Source organism: Gasterosteus aculeatus, chromosome 5 (genome assembly GCF_964276395.1).
Source record: "Gasterosteus aculeatus chromosome 5, fGasAcu3.hap1.1, whole genome shotgun sequence".
In the NCBI taxonomy this organism is placed as follows: Eukaryota; Metazoa; Chordata; class Actinopteri; order Perciformes; family Gasterosteidae; genus Gasterosteus; species Gasterosteus aculeatus.
Window position 1 is genome coordinate 6,145,497 of NC_135692.1, and position 18,307 is coordinate 6,163,803.

At 44.6% G+C, this 18,307-nt stretch overlaps 1 protein-coding gene across 1 annotated transcript; it reads right to left on the reverse strand.

Annotated features, from left to right (window-relative positions):
- Positions 1–889: 889 nt before the first annotated feature.
- Positions 890–18,126, reverse strand: ogfod3 (2-oxoglutarate and iron dependent oxygenase domain containing 3). Its single transcript, XM_040176309.2, has 9 exons — positions 17,930–18,126; positions 16,743–16,969; positions 14,917–14,992; positions 14,786–14,828; positions 13,049–13,113; positions 12,494–12,550; positions 12,229–12,382; positions 7,060–7,183; positions 890–1,687 (listed from the first exon to the last, which is right to left on the reverse strand). The coding sequence occupies exons 1-9, from the start codon at positions 17,995–17,997 to the stop codon at positions 1,551–1,553; spliced, it is 951 nt and encodes a 316-aa protein (XP_040032243.1). The 5' UTR covers positions 17,998–18,126; the 3' UTR covers positions 890–1,550.
- Between the last annotated feature and the right edge of the window lie 181 nt (positions 18,127–18,307).

Sequence of the window (18,307 nt, forward strand, 5' to 3'; positions counted from 1 at the left end):
TTAAAGAGGAGTTCCACAGGATGCATCTGAATAAAGTACATAAAGTACATTATAGGTTCAATACCATTGTACCAGTTTTTACCAGTGATATTATTCTTATGATTAAATATGAACATGGGTGTGTATGTCAAGCCTGTGTGTAGTTCATTCTAACAGTGTCATTTTCCAATTGGGAATTAGTAAAACGTATGGATTATGATTAGTGTCTGCATTAAATATTAACGGACAACACTATATTGGAACTCACAGCAATTTTCTCCCACGCCGTTTCTCTCTCCTTTGCTGCAGTAGCGGTGTTGCTTTTTCTTTTTAATTATGGGTTCATACACGGCGTTCATTGCATTAATATTTCCAGCTCAATAGGGGCGATGTTTGTTTGAGGTGGTTGCCATGGTGAATCGTTGTATCGTGGCTCCATTCATGTGGCCTTCATAGAGTTGAGCACGTGCACCACCACAGTGAGTCAACCTACTCCGAGTTGATTGAACCAACTCTAAACCTCTGTTCCGAAACCCAAAACTCAGAGTTTCCCGTCTCAGGGTAAATCAACTCAGAGTTTAGGGTTTGACTCAGAGTTTGTTAAACCCCCTACTTGAAACGGGCTCCTGCTGTACAACGTTTGTTATGAAAAGTTGAACTGAAAGTTAAAGGCCTGGAAATCATGAAAAAAGACATCCATGCTGGTGAGGGACTGCAATTATTATTTCAGAGAGAAAAGTCTCTCTCTCTATATATATATATAAAAACCTAAAACCTTTCCTGATACCATTCTATATAGAATGGTATCAGGAAAGGTTTTAGTTTGCTTTTCTCCGAGTAGCTGTGTGGAATAAAATTAGGAGATCACGATGGCTGAGGAGGAGGAAGAATGAGGCACAGAGACAACAACTTTTAGGGTCTGTATTTTATTTCAAACAGTCTTCACCGACCACACTGGAGTAATTGGTAACATACTAGAAATAGTACTCACTCCTGGACAAGGAGAGGGTTCTTCTTAGAAGAAAACACCTCCTGGGTCATGGGTGGGGGCGAGTGTTAGTGGGGACGTTGTGATGAAACGTTGATTCAGCAGGAGATTCGCCAAGAAAGTGACAGCTTTCCCTAAAATGAATAACACACCGACGCAGAAAACACACAATCCCACTTGAGCCTCTTTCACACGGTTTCAGTCGAGAGCCGATCTCTACCTCAAAAGAACACATCATGTTTGTACATAATTGTAGTAATTATGATGGTGCAGTAAAAAAGAAAAAGGTAAAAAAAAAGAAACTACTGTAGAAAACTGGATAAAAGCTAAAGTACGAAATAAGAAAAGTAAGAAAAAAGTGATTGTTTGTGCTTTTATTCTGTGGATAAATCCGAGCAGGGCAACAGGTCAGTATCTGCAGATGAAGGGAAACAGCAGATATTGGCCGTGCAGCTTTGGGACCCCAATGTGACAAGTAAAACTTCACTTCTTCCTTCCCCTGCTTTCTCGTCCCCCTCCCACTGTCTCCCTCTGTGCAGGGCTCGTGCACGCCAGTAAGCAGCGCCATCGCCAGTGGGTGCACTCAGGGCATGGCGGGGTCGGAGATGGCGTGCGCCGGGTCACAGGTGAAGGACACGGTAATGGCGTAGCGCGTCCCCCACGCCACCTTCTCCACGCGGTGGAGGTTCTCCGTGCCAGAGGAGAAGAAAGAGACTCGTCCTGCACAAGGAGGGAATGAGAGAGACTTTTTCAAGATGGGAAAGAACAAGTGGTTTAAATAGGAAGATTTTGGGAAATATGCTTATTTCCTGTCCCTCTAAGACTGAGATGGTATATCAATAATATACAGGACGTGGCATTGGCAGACAAAATGGAAGTCACTTGTTTGAAAATGCAAAATATTTAGCTACTAACACCGCTGAAGGCTTATTTACACATGCTTTTATATTTTTTAAGTCATATGTACACATTTTGCGAAAAAACAGCTGGCCTGGCTTTGGAAAAAATTGAAATAAAAAAACAACAACCAATATTTAGTCTATTATATTCAACACAGATTATTTCATGATGGGTTACATGGCTTCGGTGATTCTAGCAGTTTCACCTTTTACTCCAGTTGTTATGCTAAGCTAGGCTAAACCTGACTTGAGCCAAATTGTGATGAGCTCCAAAGTGCAATTCATAAAACAAATCCCAGGCATTTTCATAGACATTGTGATATTGATTGAGTCAAGTTTTTCCCCTTTCTACTCTATATGCTAAACTATTCTCACTCCAGCTTTGTATTTAATGCACAGACATGAGTACAAATAATGATGTTCACATTTCAATCTTTGAGAGACAATGAATATATACTTTGTCCATTCAAAGTATAGAAAGCAACGTTATTCTTGAAACTGTGTTTGACGCAGACTGTTACCTCTGAATAGATTTAGTTTATTTATCAGACGCTTTGATCCGCAGGGCCAGATAATGAGCTTTCAGTCGTTTACAAGCCAGTCTGGTTCCGTCTGACCTCCATCTACTCGGTCTTCGATAGACATTTGCATTAATTAATGTTAACAGCTGGTCTCCAGTTGCGTGGAATAATTAATTACATTTAAAGTTTTCATACTGGATTTGTTACAAAACTTCAAGGTTTTCACCTTTTGAAAAGCGTTATCTCATTATGTGACTATGAATAAAAAGCTGGAGTCATTGTGAACCAATTAGTTTGCTCTGTTTTCCTTCCGAGAAAGCACTGATGACTTGTGTGTATGTGTGTGTGTGTGTGTGGAGGGCGGGTGGGGGGTTGAATCCCCCTGCCAGGGCACCGGCTGAGGGCGTCAGGGGAAATTAGGGCTTGCAGCAAAACAATGGAATGTACACTGAAAACCTGGAGACCGGGAAATAAGAAGAAAGGGATGGTGTGCGCGCGCACACACACACGCGTGTAGTGTTGTTTTATTTCATTGAAAAGGAAGACATCGTGCAAGTGCTCAAATTAGCCACACAGCTTTAGTTAACTCCCATTGAAAGAAAAGGCACCAGTGAATATGACCGTTCCCAGTGTATGCTGGGAAGGGCTCAGCAGATCCAGTGCAGCCAGGAGAGCAGATTAGTGGCAACACAAACGGGGGACATTCACGAAGGGAATTCAACAGGATTCACACTCACAGCAATCCCATTTCGGGGCATTTACAATTTTTATGGGGGAAAATCTAGCAAAAAGTTTTCTGTGTGAAAGAAGTTTGTGATGTTTACGGTAAAAAATTAAAACATTTAGACATTTTGGTTTGTTACCTGTGGAGTAACTCTCACTTTCTTTCATTTTCTTTTACATAACTGTTTTTTTTTTTTACTTCAACTGAGAATATTTAGTAGAGCTCCTGAGGTGACAACAGTGGAGTTGTACACCCTAGCTTTAGGCTGAACTTGTTTTATCTTGCTTAATGCGCTTCTTTCTGCTCGGGGATACCATCGGGAGGGTGCAGTCTGGTGTCATATCGAGTAACTCTGTAATTAGCTTAAGTTTTGCCACGATTTTGAAAGTATTTGGACTGTTCTTGTGAGATACTAGATCTGAACTTCTATTTTTCCGGACCATTAAAGCACCTTGATCAAAAACACTGCTTTTGTTCCTAACTTTGCGTGGATGCATGGGTGAATATGTGCCGCCTCTGCACAGATCAATGCGCTCACCACCTCGGACTGTTTGTTTTGCAGTGGGGAGAAATTCAGTACGATCAACTCACGTCATTGTACGTTTCCCAAAAAAAGGTGACCTCATGTACGTAACATTTCTTCACCAATAAAGGTCCTCAGTGATAATGGAGCTTTCTGAAGCCTGTATCCCAAATGCACTAGCATCCCCTTTAAAATCCCATTGACGTATGCAATAATAATAAAACAAAAAACAATCAAGCCAAAAAACAGAACGTCTGTCATGTCATTTAAGGCCTTTGAGGATGTTTCCCAGTTTTTTTGTTTAAAAAAAAAGAAAGTCAATTTTGCCTGGTTGCAGTTTTAACAGTTCCCTAGTCTGCTATAGGTAAAAAGTATTTTTTAGGCTCCATGGCATCACCAGGCAGACCCAGGCTCGCCTCAACGAAAGGGGCGAGCCCATGAGCAAACTGAGGTTAGGGTTAACACGCACACAACAGGACAGAAAAGGAGTGAACGCTGAAATGTAATTAGCTGAAATAAAAGGACTCGATAACATCAGAAATGGGCAGGTTTCTCAGGAGATCCCTACTGAGGCCATATACAAAACCATCTTCTTGAACAACACAGAGGTGGGAACGCTCCCTTTTGTTCCCCTAAGTCATAGCAATATACCGCTTCCAGGAATCCATACGCTTCCCTAAACCCTTTTTATGAAAAGACAAGCTCCCAGCACTATCTCCGTATCGTTTCCAAATCCTGCGTGTGTCCTGCGTGCCCTGCAGCATTTAGACTTCCACCGTAATGAGGCACAGAGATCTAATAGAACAGAATTACCATATGGGTTCTATGATACATTATCATAATGTATGCAGATATTGATGCATCTGCGATAAGCTAAAATCGGGTGACATTAACTAACATGTCAGCTCATTGGTAAGGCTCTAAGTGGCACCAATAAAAAAGCCTGGATACGGTGTGGTTCGCCAAAATGAAGGCAACACGATTTCCGCTGTGTGGCTGTGCTTTATTTAAGCAATAAGGTACGAGAGGCCGTACTTTATCATCCGATAATCGACATGAATTCATTGAATTCTGTGTTTCCAGAAGCGCAGTCGGCGAGTCAAGTTGGCGGCTGAGGTCATTTAATTCCCCTGTGGTGGACCACGCCGCGGCACGTTAATCCGCGTCGGCTCCCCTGAATGGCAGACGTGCCTCCCCCCACCAGTCTGTCCTTCATTTGCTCCGTTAGTACCTGCCTCCCCCAGCCAACCGGCCTATCTCTTCATCATTGCGTATCATCTCCTTCTCCCAGCCATTTCCTGTCTATACCCAGCGGCCTTACCGCCGCTTCCTCGCTCCCCCTCCCTCCTCCACTTTTTAACTTCGCAACTTGCACAATGTTTCCACTCCAGCCCCCTGCGCAAAATGTCATTACGTTCTTGACTTGTGCTCTCTGCCATTTCCTGATTGCCGTCTTGGGGGAGTTATAATTACACCTTATTCATAGCTGTTGCTTCAGAGAGCCGCGATTATCTCAGGGGACTAATCATCCGTCCGGACTCGCGGATCAGCCTCTCACCAGGTCGAGGCCTGTCTGTCACCGCCCCCAGCGTGACGCCGAAGCACTTGCTCAGCGGGGGTCGTGCGTTTTGGAGGAGACAGGCAAGCGATCGGCGCCATTGACGCGTTGTGCGTGGGGGTTTTGCGGCGACTCCCACGCGATGCACCTCCATCATTAAAAATCACGCCCACAGGCGTAATCACAGCGGTCGGGTCTCGCCAGCTGCTCCGCTGGGCCTGTCGCAGACAAAACGTTGAGCACGTTCCGTCTCCGCTGAGAGTTAGAGATCATCCATGAGGACCGCGGTGAGACACGACTTCTCCCTGGTCTCCATCCCACCTCCTACTTCTGGCAGGTTTAAGATGCACTGTCGCCATAATCTACGCAGTTTGGACTCGCTTCGCTGAAGCAAGACGGCTGTCACGGGAAAGACGAGGCAGCGGTCGCTCTTTTATTAGCATACGTCCTTCGGTAGGCGTCCGTCCCCGTTCCATCACGGGATGGAGGCGGGAAAAGTGAAGAATTGTGGGGCGAGAAAAGAGAAGGATTGCTTTGTTTTCCTCTTGCCGTCATCCAACAGCGGTGGGGAGGAGGTGGATTCGGGGCCGGGAGATGATGGACAATGGGCGAGGTGATGGAAAGAGGGGAGAGCGGTAGGTGAGGAGGAGTGGAAGAAGGGACAAGGTGAACGGAGACGGCGGCGATCAGATATGATGAAGGGTGGAAGTTGTCAGGGAGAGGCCTCAGGAGACGGCTTCCCCGCTGGGCCCGTTAACTCAGCAGGCAGGAGAGACAGCGTTCGCCGAGGACATGCAATCAGGGCGAAGCTTTCACTTCTCTGGAAGTGCTGCGTAAAAAATACACAGGCTGCAGTCGTGGGACAACTTTAGCATCGGATTGCAATTCTGCAATCCTGATTTGTACAGATCTGATTTTGTAGGACGCAGTTTTTGGTGAGAACCTCAAAAAAATATGGCTGCTTTTCAGAGCAATAACCAATAATATTACAGAGTAATTATTATTTAGTGTGTGTACTATAATACATGAAAGTTATCTTTAATCAAAGGAAGTATTTGAATAAAAATGTGATTTCCAATTCATTTGCATTGCATTTTCTGTAAATATATTTTTTTGAGGAATTGTTTACAGTGAGTTCAGGTTGTTTTGAAATGATGCTATACAGCCGCCGTACTGTTTACCCCTTATTTATGTCAACATGGTAAGAAAAACTAATTCACACACACTTTTCTCCAACCCCATGACCCCCGTCTGTGTTGTGTTTAAGTGCTCCAAGACACATTATTCCTTGGGGAAATAAAGTTGAATAGTTTACAAAACTCAAAAGGATTAAAAGTCAAGACCGCGGAGCAGATGGAATGAAGATTCAAAATCCAAGTCCTAACGCTCTGAAACATGTATATTTACTTGCCTGACCCCAATTTCCTCTTTCCACAACATTTTTGTATGAAATCCCATAATATCACAGGTTATTGTTTCAAAAGCCATGTGGTTTTTGCACAGGCAACTTTAAAATATCCATTCACTCACAGCCTTAAGCATATTTTATTAGGTTCTACACACATACACCGGCCCCTGGATCCCCCAGACGCCCCCCTCCTCCCCCCCTTACCTGAAGCTGTCGTACCCCCTGGGTTCTATGTGTGAGGTAGAGACTAATCCCCTGGACCTTCAGCCGGAGCTGCTGATTACCCACTTACCAGAGGATTACGCCCACTAAAACACCCTCCAGATGCATAAAGCAGCTGCGTACAGCAAATCTAATTTGCGGGTGTATTTTTTTGTGTGGGTTAATAGGCTTATAGACAAAGCCAGGGGTTACCAGGTGTTACTATTGATAGGATTTACTGGTCGGCTGCCCTGTTACCTGCTCGAGGTTCCACCGTCCGGTTGGCATTTTGGTCCATGAAGATGAATCTTCCTCCGGTGAAGTCGGACCCATAGTCAGACAGGTACAGGAGTGAAGTGTAGTCAAATGAGCCATAGGTCACCTGACGAAGGGCGCCAGAGATGAAGAGCATTAATCAAAGACTGCAGATGTTCACCAGGAAAAAATATTAACCATGTTCACCATCTTCGGTCGGCACTTTTGCATACAAATATCTCTTTATTCAGTCATTCCCAAAAGCTGGATGTTTGAATGATGAGAGGGGGGAAAAGAACAAGAGACCATTATCTTTGACTCAATGCATTTTGTGTAATGAAAAATCGAAACGCCGACTTCCGGGGCTGGGGGATCGACTAGCGGTCGTCCGTTTAGAGGACAAGCCGCTGTGTCACTGAGCCTCCATCATGCTGCCAGTAACACACAAAGTACGGGAGAAGGCACAGCCCAGTGGATCAGACCACCAGACCCACGGCTTTAGAACTAAAAGCAGCCACGACGCGTCGTTTTTTATGTCCTTGAGTCAGTGATGGAGAATGCTTTGCGTTCTTATTCGTCAGTGTCATTTGTTGTCATGGATGGCTTTTATGGAAATTAGCATCGTATATATACAGTTCATTGCACAAGTTTCTCTGTCAATAAAATGAGAGTAAATGGAAACGATGAGCCAGCTGATTGACTCTGCATAAATGCATTTATTTTGCCTCATTTATATTCAACATGTTTTCAATAACAAATGCATAACAAACGTACATGTGTTCAAAATTAAGGTGATGCATATATTCAATGCAGAAATTCTTCACAAAGCCTCGTTCTGAATTTGGCATAAATTTGGCAATTCGCATCCCGAGACAGGAGTTACTATTTGATGTATTGCGATTCTGTAAGCAAGGCGGTACATTGCCATTTCTGGGGGATTTAAATATAACTGTCATATTTATTATTAATATTTGAGTCATAAAAATGTCTACATTTTATGGATTCAGAGCAGTTTGATCTGTATTTGTTCCAACATCAAAGCACTGCAGTTTGTGCAAATGTCTGAGCCACCGTCTGCCACGATTCTTTGCACGTACCATTAAACATTAATAAGCCCAACCTCAAAATTCAAGTTAGTTAGTTTATAATTAGTTGCGAAACTTTTGCCCTATTCTGGTTATTGGGATTACTGTCTCACTTCTGTCTCATTTAATCTGTCACACAAACAGTCCCGTTCAACTTCTATCTTTGGACTGCTTGCTACCGTTTGCTTGTGTAAATTATTGGCATTATGTGTTGTCATCAACTGTTAAAAAGCAGCAAATAGCAAACTCAATTAAATCTTCTGACTTTTAGTACCAGATTGCAGTAAAACGGTGCAGTTTCATTCCTAATTCCAATTCCCGAGGTAAATAGAATGCTGCACTACAGTCAGCATATCTCAATCTCCGCTGAACGGATGTTTTTAAATGAGACATTAACACCTTTGAATCCTACAAACAAATACAGATTTGCGCCCAAAATGCACCGTGTGAAATGTTATTCCAGTACCGCTTTGAAGAAGCTTCAGAAAGCAGTGCTCCCTTGTGAGCCGCACTTGACACAGCTGGACTCCCGTTTGATGCACAGACGAGTCACACATGGCTTTCCGTCTCCTGCAGTGTCCCCGACGTGCTTGTGGCGCCACTCGGTCAGACGCTCCGGAGAGCGATGTGTGTCTCCTCTCGTGGGCTCACCTGCTGCTGACTAGTCTCCCGGACTGCTCTCCTCAAAAGGACCTTGGGAACTATCGATGGGTTTTCCAATAGCTCTGACAATAAAATAAACCAAGAGCGATATATAAAACGCGAGCACGCTGGCGAGTCACACTGGTGCGACCGCTAATGCCAGTAAATGGATCGGGGGTTTTAAAGAGGCATCGCGTGGCCCGTGAACGACACACCAAACAGTGGGGCGACAAGGAGCCTGCTGTGGCTGCTTTTTTTTTTTTTCAAAAGAGTTACGGATTCATTTTGATCGTTTTTTTTTTTTGGAGCGCTTACGCTTGATCCCACCTCAAAGAAAAGACTGACAAAGTGAGCGCCTGGGACTTCCAGGAGCCGCTGAAAGAGCTGCGGTTCAGAGAACACTCATCGTGAGCGCTTCCGACTGACTTGGAGAAGCTCGGCGTGCAACTTTTCAAGGTGCACGACAATTAGTTGATACTATGAGCTCGTTTCGTCAGGACGTCTCTCAGGGGACGCCGTCCCCCCGTTTGAATTTCTCACGCTGTCTGTAATTGAAGTTCCTCATTAGAGAAGAAGGGATTTTCAGCCACTGAAGAAATTAAGTATTAAACAAGGTCTAGAATATTTATTAACAACAAACGGAACGCGATAGACTACTTTCAGCCTTTGAACACGGCGGTACACACATGTGCATCACCAGCTTATGAACTATTGGCCAATCTCTTTATGAGCTTATCCCGAACAATGGTTACAGGGTTCCTGTGTACCCAAAGCATATGTGTGCTCAGACCGCCTGTGGACACCGGAGGCGCGAGGCGACGTCTACGACCAGATTGTATGCAGTTTGTCTACCTGTAGGCTTGTGCCACGTTTGATATGTTTTTATTCTCATTTCTGTGACAACCACAGACGCACTGGTCTGTTCAGAAAATCAGAAAAACGACGACAGCGAGCTAATTTCATTATGATAATGACAAACGGGATTAATGTCAAATTAATGTGGAGTTTCGATGCAGATGAGAGTGTCGGCAGAAGCAGGTCAGGGTGCGCAGCCCCAGATACATAGAAGCACCACGACTGGCGTTAACTCAGTCACACATTTCAACACAACCTAAACGTGTTATGAATCATGATTCATGATGAATGTGTCAGCTGACATTTTACAACGAACACATAAAGCAAGGGTATATTTTAATAAGGGTAGATGAAATCCAGCGTTCTGATTGGTTGAAAGTGAGTCACTGGGGGACATTATTGAGCGATAAAGTACAGTTGCTGTTCACATTGACCCGAGCGTTCCATATCACTGCGCACTCAAAGTGACACGTTAGTTGACATTTCAGCTTTTATCTTGGTGGTGATCGCCAGAGTAAGACCAGGAAGTCCCACAAATTATCGTTTTCAGGCAATGCGAGCTTTCACAACCGGACAATTAAGGTGGACGTCATCAACGACGTGAATGGATGAGATGGTGCGGGACCCGATGCTGTTTACATGCACGTACGGGGACTATTTTTTCTGTAGACTACTGAAATGCAATACACAACGTTTGGTGGCAACAACAGTTTGAACTGTTACATTATGGAAGACAAAGTACAGCCTCTCGTACCTTATTGCTTTAGTAAAAATCGCTGTAACGCTTCTCCGTTTTCCCGAAGCACGATGACGGCAAAAGACCAGTATTGATGTTTCTTAACTCAAGTCGGGAACGGAGAAGCGTTCCAGCGGTCTTTTTACGTGCTGTGCGGCAGAGGACAGCCGTGCCGTGCTTTCTGCACCGCATCAGGCTGCGAGTCCAGCTGCTGCTGTCTACACTGCTCACCTCCACCGCTCGCCCACAGGCAAGCGCGCCACGGAGACATGGTCCGTTTTATACGGCAAAACGAACGCACATCAGACCCACGGGACTGCGCCGCCGTGCACGCTCATGTGACATATAGGGGTTTGCCTGCCAGACCCTCAACATGCGAAGAAATACAGCAAATCACTGGAGGACCTGCACTTTTACTTATCATTTATATTGGTTCACACAAACACTCTCCACTCTTCCATCTGATACTGGCCCGGCCCGTCTGTCAAATTTTAAAAGTCAATGTGGCCCCTGAGCCAAAAAGTTTGCCCACCCCTGACATACAGCATCAGTGAGCAACGCTAGTCCGACATTCTCGCTTCCTTTTATGGTTTCAAACAACTCCTTTGAGATATTTACGGCTCTTTAGCTGCTAAATGCCCCACCAACATTACCAGTTACTAGCCACCTTGGTGGGCCTGCTGCTTGGTTGTGGGCAGGAAGATTTGGGGCCAAAATAAAAGTTAAAAACCTGACACAGAACTGATTTGCAGCTTTGAGGTGTAAAAATACAAAACCTTCCTCAAGTTGACAATCACTGAAAATAACAGTTCTCAAATTACTTCTTAAGTCTTAAGGCCATTTTAGAGGGCTGATAACTTTATTAACCAGCTGGTGTTCATATATACTTCAGCAGCAAGTCAGGACAAGTTCATACAGTATGCACGAAGAAACTGCATTTGACACAAGCGTCTGCGACTATAATTCAGTTTCCCCATAAAGGCAGTTGAGATGAAACTGAAGCAGTGCCGTCACACTACGACTGCTGCCACGTCAGCGTTATGATCGATGGAGGAGAAAATCCACCGCTAAAAGACGTCCATGGCCATTTATATTTAAATGAGGGTTAGGTTAGCCAATTAGCGCCAAAATGGCAGCGGAGACAGATGGGGAAGAGGCGTGAGTCCTCACAGATTACATTATTCCAGCTGCCGAGGGCCAGTGGCAGCGGGTGCCATGGCAAATATTAATATGGACGAGGCAACTGCATAAAGTCTGCGTTCAAGAAACAGCACGAGCAAAGTACAGATGGACCGTTGGCCTCTTTGTCACGTAGCCAGAGAAAAGTAGGAAAACGTTGTGGGAGATGCTTCCAAAGCTTCATCAATGATGCCAATTCATTACATCACCAGGCCAATATATTGAAAAAAAATATCCTAGAAACATTAAGAGAGGTCAGCTGTGCTAAACCCAATGATCGGGTTCATAGCCTTGGAACGACAACGAAAAGAAATATTATGTGAGAACAAATATATATGCTTACCGTAACCCTGAAATGAAACCCAATACATACATAGAGGAGGAATGAAAGGTAGTAAACTTGAGAGCTTTGCATTCAGGTCAACCCAGTTCCTTCAACATACCAAGATGATTGCCATCGAATTCCATCTAATCAGAGCAGACTAAGCCATATCTACGGCGATGCACCAATCCAGATCTTTTGCTTCTGGTTACAAACTCTAAAAAAGAAACTTTCTCAGGTTCAAATGAAGCAAATTGTTTTCTGTCGGATGAAGTCGGCCCCTGTGAAACCCAAATTTCCCGGACGACTGCTTGTCTGTGGGCAGGGGGAGTCCGGGGCCTGTGGTGCCTTACCTTATCTATGTGTGGGTGCCAGTACTCGTCGTGCTGGGTCTTTGCCAGCGTGCTGTTGATCCTGGAGAAGAAGGTGGGCTTGGTGAGGTACAACAGGGTCCGGTCCAAACCAAACGCCTCAGCGATAGCGGCTTGGATTCGCTCACGTACGTTTCTGACGGTGGAACAAAAAGGCAGAGGGACGAAGGTCAGATATAGACATTCATTTATATTATATTTGTATCGTATGTCGTGGAATTTTGCAGCAAAAGGATTCCTCGTTCACCTGTAGAGCTGAAAATCCTCTTGTGTGAACACATCACCGATCTGATCCACGAAATACCTGCAGCCAGCATCCCGGCACGCGACCACAGAGGCGGTCATTCAGACACAGAGCCAATCAGAGACACGCGAGCGGACGGACACAAACACAGACACGGTAAGAACAAACAAACAGAGAGAGAGAGAGAGAGAGCAGAGGAGATGGGAGCTGTTAGCATAAATCAATGTTTGCGCTCCACAGCACGGAGCACCATTACCCAGACGGGTGTGCCGCCAAGCCGTCCTAACAGGGCTGACAGCTTCACAAGAGGGGGTCCCCAACAAGGGATGAAGCAGGTGGGGGGGGCGGCCCATCGTCCCTGCTTCCTGATTGAAATCTGCCAAACAGTCCCAGCGGAGCCCTTGTTGGAGAGAGGTGTGTGTGTGTGTGTGTGTGTGTGTGTGTGGAGGGACTGATGGAATAACTGATGGAGAGGAGAGCAGGTGATCAAAAAGAAAACGCTGGTTTAGAATAAGCTTCCTGAAAGGAAAGGCAAAGACAATAGGTACTTTTTCCCACCTGTAGATGTTGACAAACTGTTTACCCATCGACAGCGCCCCAGAGTGAAGGTCCAGTATGGAAGCCTGGGAAAAAGAGGAATTATTGCAAATTACAGATCAGTTGGACTAATAAAACCTGGCAGTTAATGCTCTTGTTTCAAAGTTTATCGCCGCTCCCTCCGGGCCTTCATTCCCATTCTGCCCTCTACTTGTTATTGCTTCTCAACTCCTTGGGGAACACTGCCCTGTTTTCCACCAACCAAAACAAGTTATTTCCTCCGCAGCCCCCCCCCCCCTCACCAACTCCCCGCCCTCACTCAATAAGTGTCTTAACACTCCATAAACAGTCTCTATTAGGCTGAGGGCTTGGCCCGATAAGGGCAAAGAGTAGTGGGGGTAAGGGCATAACACGGACACCCGGACTCAGGGGAGCACGAGCTCCATTTATTATTGGTCCGTAGCAGGGAGTCGAAGTATTGTGGAGAGTATTAGTATTGTTTCGAGTCAATTACAACCTTGCTAGGGCGAACAGACTGCCCGACGGGACACAGTGTGCGTACGTCTCCGTGTATAGAAAGATCAGCGATCCTCCCCACTGTTGTGTACCTGTGCTAATGAGTCGGCTGGGTGTCCACCAGGACCCGACACGCTGAACTCCGCCCAAGTAATTGGATATCACTTGTAGAAGCCATTCCACTACATTTGTATCGTGCACAATGAAACTGCCTTTTCTGTTGATTTGATTGATTTGTGATGATGTAATGATGACGTCAGGGGGCGTCGGCTATTTAAATGTCACCTGAGTAAGGCCAGGGGTGTTTTTTCTACTTCGAGAGCGGAAGGAGATATTATTTTTGATCGCATTACGCATTACGCATTGAATTCTCCTTTTATTTTGATTGTGATTTAGGTTGTTTTTGCCGAACAATAAATAAAGAATTTTGAAGTGACAATACGAGCAAATGCGCGTTGATTTTACCGACCGCTCCTACATCACTCCTTATATGTATTGATCAAAGGCCGTATCTGAGGAGTGAGAACGTTGCTTTGTGTTGTTATGAAGCCTTGACGGATATCTTACAGTTGCCATCTCGCATTACGGCCGTCGCCGTTTTTTTTGCAACCAATGATTGGACGTGGAGGCGCCGTATCAGGGCCGTCCTGTCGATCACGGTAAGACTGCTCTAACGCGTACCCTGCTCTATTTTACCCTAAATGGACCAGCGCATACTAAATAAAAATCAAACAGAGCCTAGCGCGCGCTCTCTGTTCGCTGTGTGTGCGTCTATCGGGACAAACTGCCCCGTGCGCAGAGATCGTATTTTGGGATACAATTACTCCGAAGAGTTCCAGTGTTTTTATGTGTTGCAGTCGATCACCTACAGTCAGTTAGATTTAGTCTGAAAGGAGAAAGTGTTCTGTAATTCCTATTGACCACAAACCAACAAAGCCTTGATTCTACCGACAAGTCTTATCTGTGTGTCTAAAGACTGACGTTCCCATACAGCTGGTGAGATCTGTTGCCCTGGGTGACACCTCCTTTCATTGCCTGGAACACGCTGTACGTCTATCGAGGGATAAAACGAGCTAAAAGCACCTTTTCAGACCGTTTGAATCACTGTTAGCGGTTATGAACGAACCGCAGAGAACCAGTCGCTAGAAACACACAAGACGAACGAACGGGCCTCTGATCGCGTGAACCTGAATCGGTCACGATTCACGACAAACAAAAGGTTTTCCTCTGCGTTATACTCACTCCTCCATCGGACCCGGCGAGCGACAGCCCCCTCTCGGCCAGCCTGCCAGTCGGGGGAAAGAAAAGCGCCGTGAGTGATTGGGCTGAGCCGCAGAGAGGGGGAAAGACATCGCAGGACAAATGGTGCTCACCTCCTGAGGACCTGAGCCTCCTCCCTCGTCACCACGCTGTCCGTGACGGCGCGCCCACACCTCTGAGGGGTGCATCCTGGGAGACAGACACACGTGAGGGCAGGATTCAGAAAAACAAAAAACAAAGGGGAGGGAGCAGCCGGCGGTGTATCGAAGGCTCTGGGCTTTGTAACAGGAGGAGAGAAAAGCGTGATGATTAGAATGTGCTGCCCACCTCCCTGCTGTGTTTCTCTTTGACACTGGAGTCGTATCGTTTGAACTCCAAGCAGTGGTTCATAAGACAAATTTCTAATTTGTTTTCTTCTTTATACCAAGGACTGTATCACATTTCACGGGAGATTAGAGGGACATATTTATGCCGCCCATCAGGAGAGGTCTACATTAAAGTGAGCTAGAGGGAAGCACAAGAGCAACAATTCCACTAACGGAGCCAAATATATTTCCTTTTTCTCTACCACTTTCGTGCTCACCTTTACTCTCAGAGCTAAAATTGTTTGTAACGTAAATATTGCAAAATGTACCTTGCAACCAGAAGAAGTGAATGTGCTGTGAACTGAGCCCTTTTACATTACAGGTGGGGGACATTATAGTGTGAACATGTGTGGTCTCAATGTTGATTTTACAGTGAGACTAGAGCAGCACAAGGTTAAATAAAAAGGACAGAAATCAAACACAAAATCATATATATTTCCCATAGTACAGTCTCTTTTTTGCCTTTAACAAACCCGGCTGAATAGGACAAATTCTTGAGTTATTCTTTTAACGGCGGAAAGTCTGTTCACAAAAACATGTCCCCTAGTACTTGCTCAGAAATGAGCAAGTACAAATTCACGTTAATATATTCATCACACATCACATTCATGCCAAGAATGGGGATGAATAAATAAATATCCAGCAAAACTTTTAGATATATCATGTGAACAAAAAGACATGAAAGGAGAAGGAACTTCTTTTTAATCTGGAGAAGCACAAAACTCTCAACCCAATAAATAATGAAACGGATGAGAGATCGCTATGTAAAAGATGTGTAAGAATGATTAAAAAAACCTTGCTATGACAGAATAACCAAGAAAGAAAACTGATATATTCCATTTCCCAGACTGTAACAGTCAATTTAAATTTCCACGGCAATGGGAGAAAAAACGATGCTTATCTTTTTATTTCTCCATGTTATGTCATTCTTAGTCTTAAATTTGGATCACTTTTTTGCATTCATAGTTTATCTGGATATACAGTCTTGTTTCTTGAAGTGACACAGTGAAGCGTGTATCACTTCAACAGATAACGGTGTGTGTGAAGATGAGCAGTAAGAATTTGCTTGTTTGCTGCAGCAGTTACAGAAACATCGGGCTCGTCTTGTGCGTCGTCGCCATCTAGGGGATCGTTACTATGCGGTTTCACACTTTCAGGAATGAGGAGGAAAATAGTTTGAATGAAACTTCAAAGACTTTCTCAACTCTTTAAGTTCCAATTTTGGTATTAATAATTTTTGAATGACAATATAACGTAGGAAATTCCATCTGATAGTATGTTTGAGAACTGTTTTTTTAAACCTTATAATTTGTGACCAGCGATTGATTAGAAATCAAAGGCTATGTCAGGTATCCGTATCATCCGTATTATCAAAACCATCAATAAATGTTTAACTGCCACTGTGGATGATGGACTACAAACTCTACCAGCCGTACTGTGTTTGTGCTGCTGAGTGAGAATCCAGCAGCCATTTGTTTTTTTATCAAGCGGACGTGGCTTTATCTCGGCCCGGTCGTATTTACACAGCAGGGAGGTGTCGGCTGACCACCTGATAAAGTGCAGCGGAGCCTCACCTGGGTAGCGCTTGTGGTTGTCGTAGTCCTCAGAGCACTGAACGGGGAAGAATCTGGGCCGGGGGGAGACCAGCTCGCCCTGGCGGACTAACGTTTCTGTGACGTCGCTGTCCAGAAAGGTCACGTACAGCCACACGGCCGCTCCGCACACGGACACGGCGAACAACAGCAACGCCACGAGCCCTCGGGAGCCCCTCCACGCCGACCCCTGCCGCAGCGCATTGCCTCTGCACGATACACAAGCACAATGGGACATTTTGATTGCACTAAGAACATCTTGACATTTTTAAGGACTCAATATGTAATCTTACTAAATTGATTGTCAGAAAAAAATTAAATAAACCAGTTTCTCATAAGCCAATTGTTCAGTACACACCACCAACAAACCTCAGTCAGTTGTTACAATTTGAAAGCTACACTAGCAAAAGTAGAATATATTGAAATAGCGAGCTAAAGTTCATTAATAGTTAGAAGCCCAGTTTCTGCTTCTCCAGGTGAAAGTAGTATAACAGCAAAAGCCACACAAATCAGCGGATTGTAGGAAAGAAAAACTTAAAAATATCCTTTTGTTGTGAGAGTAAGTCAGAAAAGAGAGGTTCAACAATCATTAGGCCCCTCATGATTGTGTTTTTAAACTTTACCATTTAAAAGGTCACGTATAACATACAGACATAGAGAGAAACAGTAGAGAAAAGTTAACTTACAGAATTAAATAGAAGTAGAAAAGCAACAACAACGAAATGAGTAAAATTAGAAATAGTAGAGGAATAGAAGAGGTTTATATATCTATTTGTGTCATCATTAATAAACTATATGCATTTCCCTGGTATTCATGCAACTATCAATTTACTTTAGCCCGTACGTCAATTTTGTGTGATTTGTTAACAATATTGATCTAAGGTTAAGAAATCATAAAATTGGTTAAAAAATTTCATTAACAAAAAAACTAGAGAGACAATCAAATAAGTCAAATATTCAGGTAATGATAGAGGACAAGGCACATTACGTAGTAGCACGTATACAATTCGTTCTCTTTGAAGACTTTATTTTACATTAGCTATAGTTTCAATTTGTCTATCAGGTCCTAGTTAAGGGTCACCCCCCCGTCGTTCCCGGTGACGTCACTTCACTGGCACACCCACCAGCCTGCACACATGCAGCACAGTAGCGTCGTTCCGCTCACTCACCTTTTAATTTTCTTCTCTATCTCTGTGGCATTCGCGCCTTGTGTGTTCCTCATTCGCACCAGCGCCATTTTGACCCCAAACACTTGCTACGGAGCCTTAACTAACTTGCCGTCATACACGGTTATTCTGGCCTCTACTAACCATACCGTGTCACCCGCTTACAGCTCGTCCCAGCGCCCGAATCCCTCCACACTTCCTCGTACACGCGTGCCCGCGAACCCATTGGCTCCCCGGAAGAGAAAGCGATGCTCTCATTGGTCCGCGCACTGGTCCAACTGAGTTCCACTCTCGGTGCGTAGTAGAAGCAAAAGACAGATGATTTGGGCTGTTCGCTATTTCTGTGTATTCTCCAGCCTGTTTTACGAAGGTTTTGAAGAC

Excerpts from the sequence above, each read along its gene's own strand:
- ogfod3 (XM_040176309.2), bottom strand. The coding sequence starts at position 17,997 with ATGGCGCTGGTGCGAATGAGGAACACACAAGGCGCGAATGCCACAGAG. Across the intron at positions 14,829-14,916 it reads GAGGCTCAGGTCCTCAGGAG|GCTGGCCGAGAGGGGGCTGT; the intron begins GTGAGCACCATT and ends CCCGACTGGCAG. Across the intron at positions 7,184-12,228 it reads GGCACCCACACATAGATAAG|GTGACCTATGGCTCATTTGA; the intron begins GTAAGGCACCAC and ends GCCCTTCGTCAG.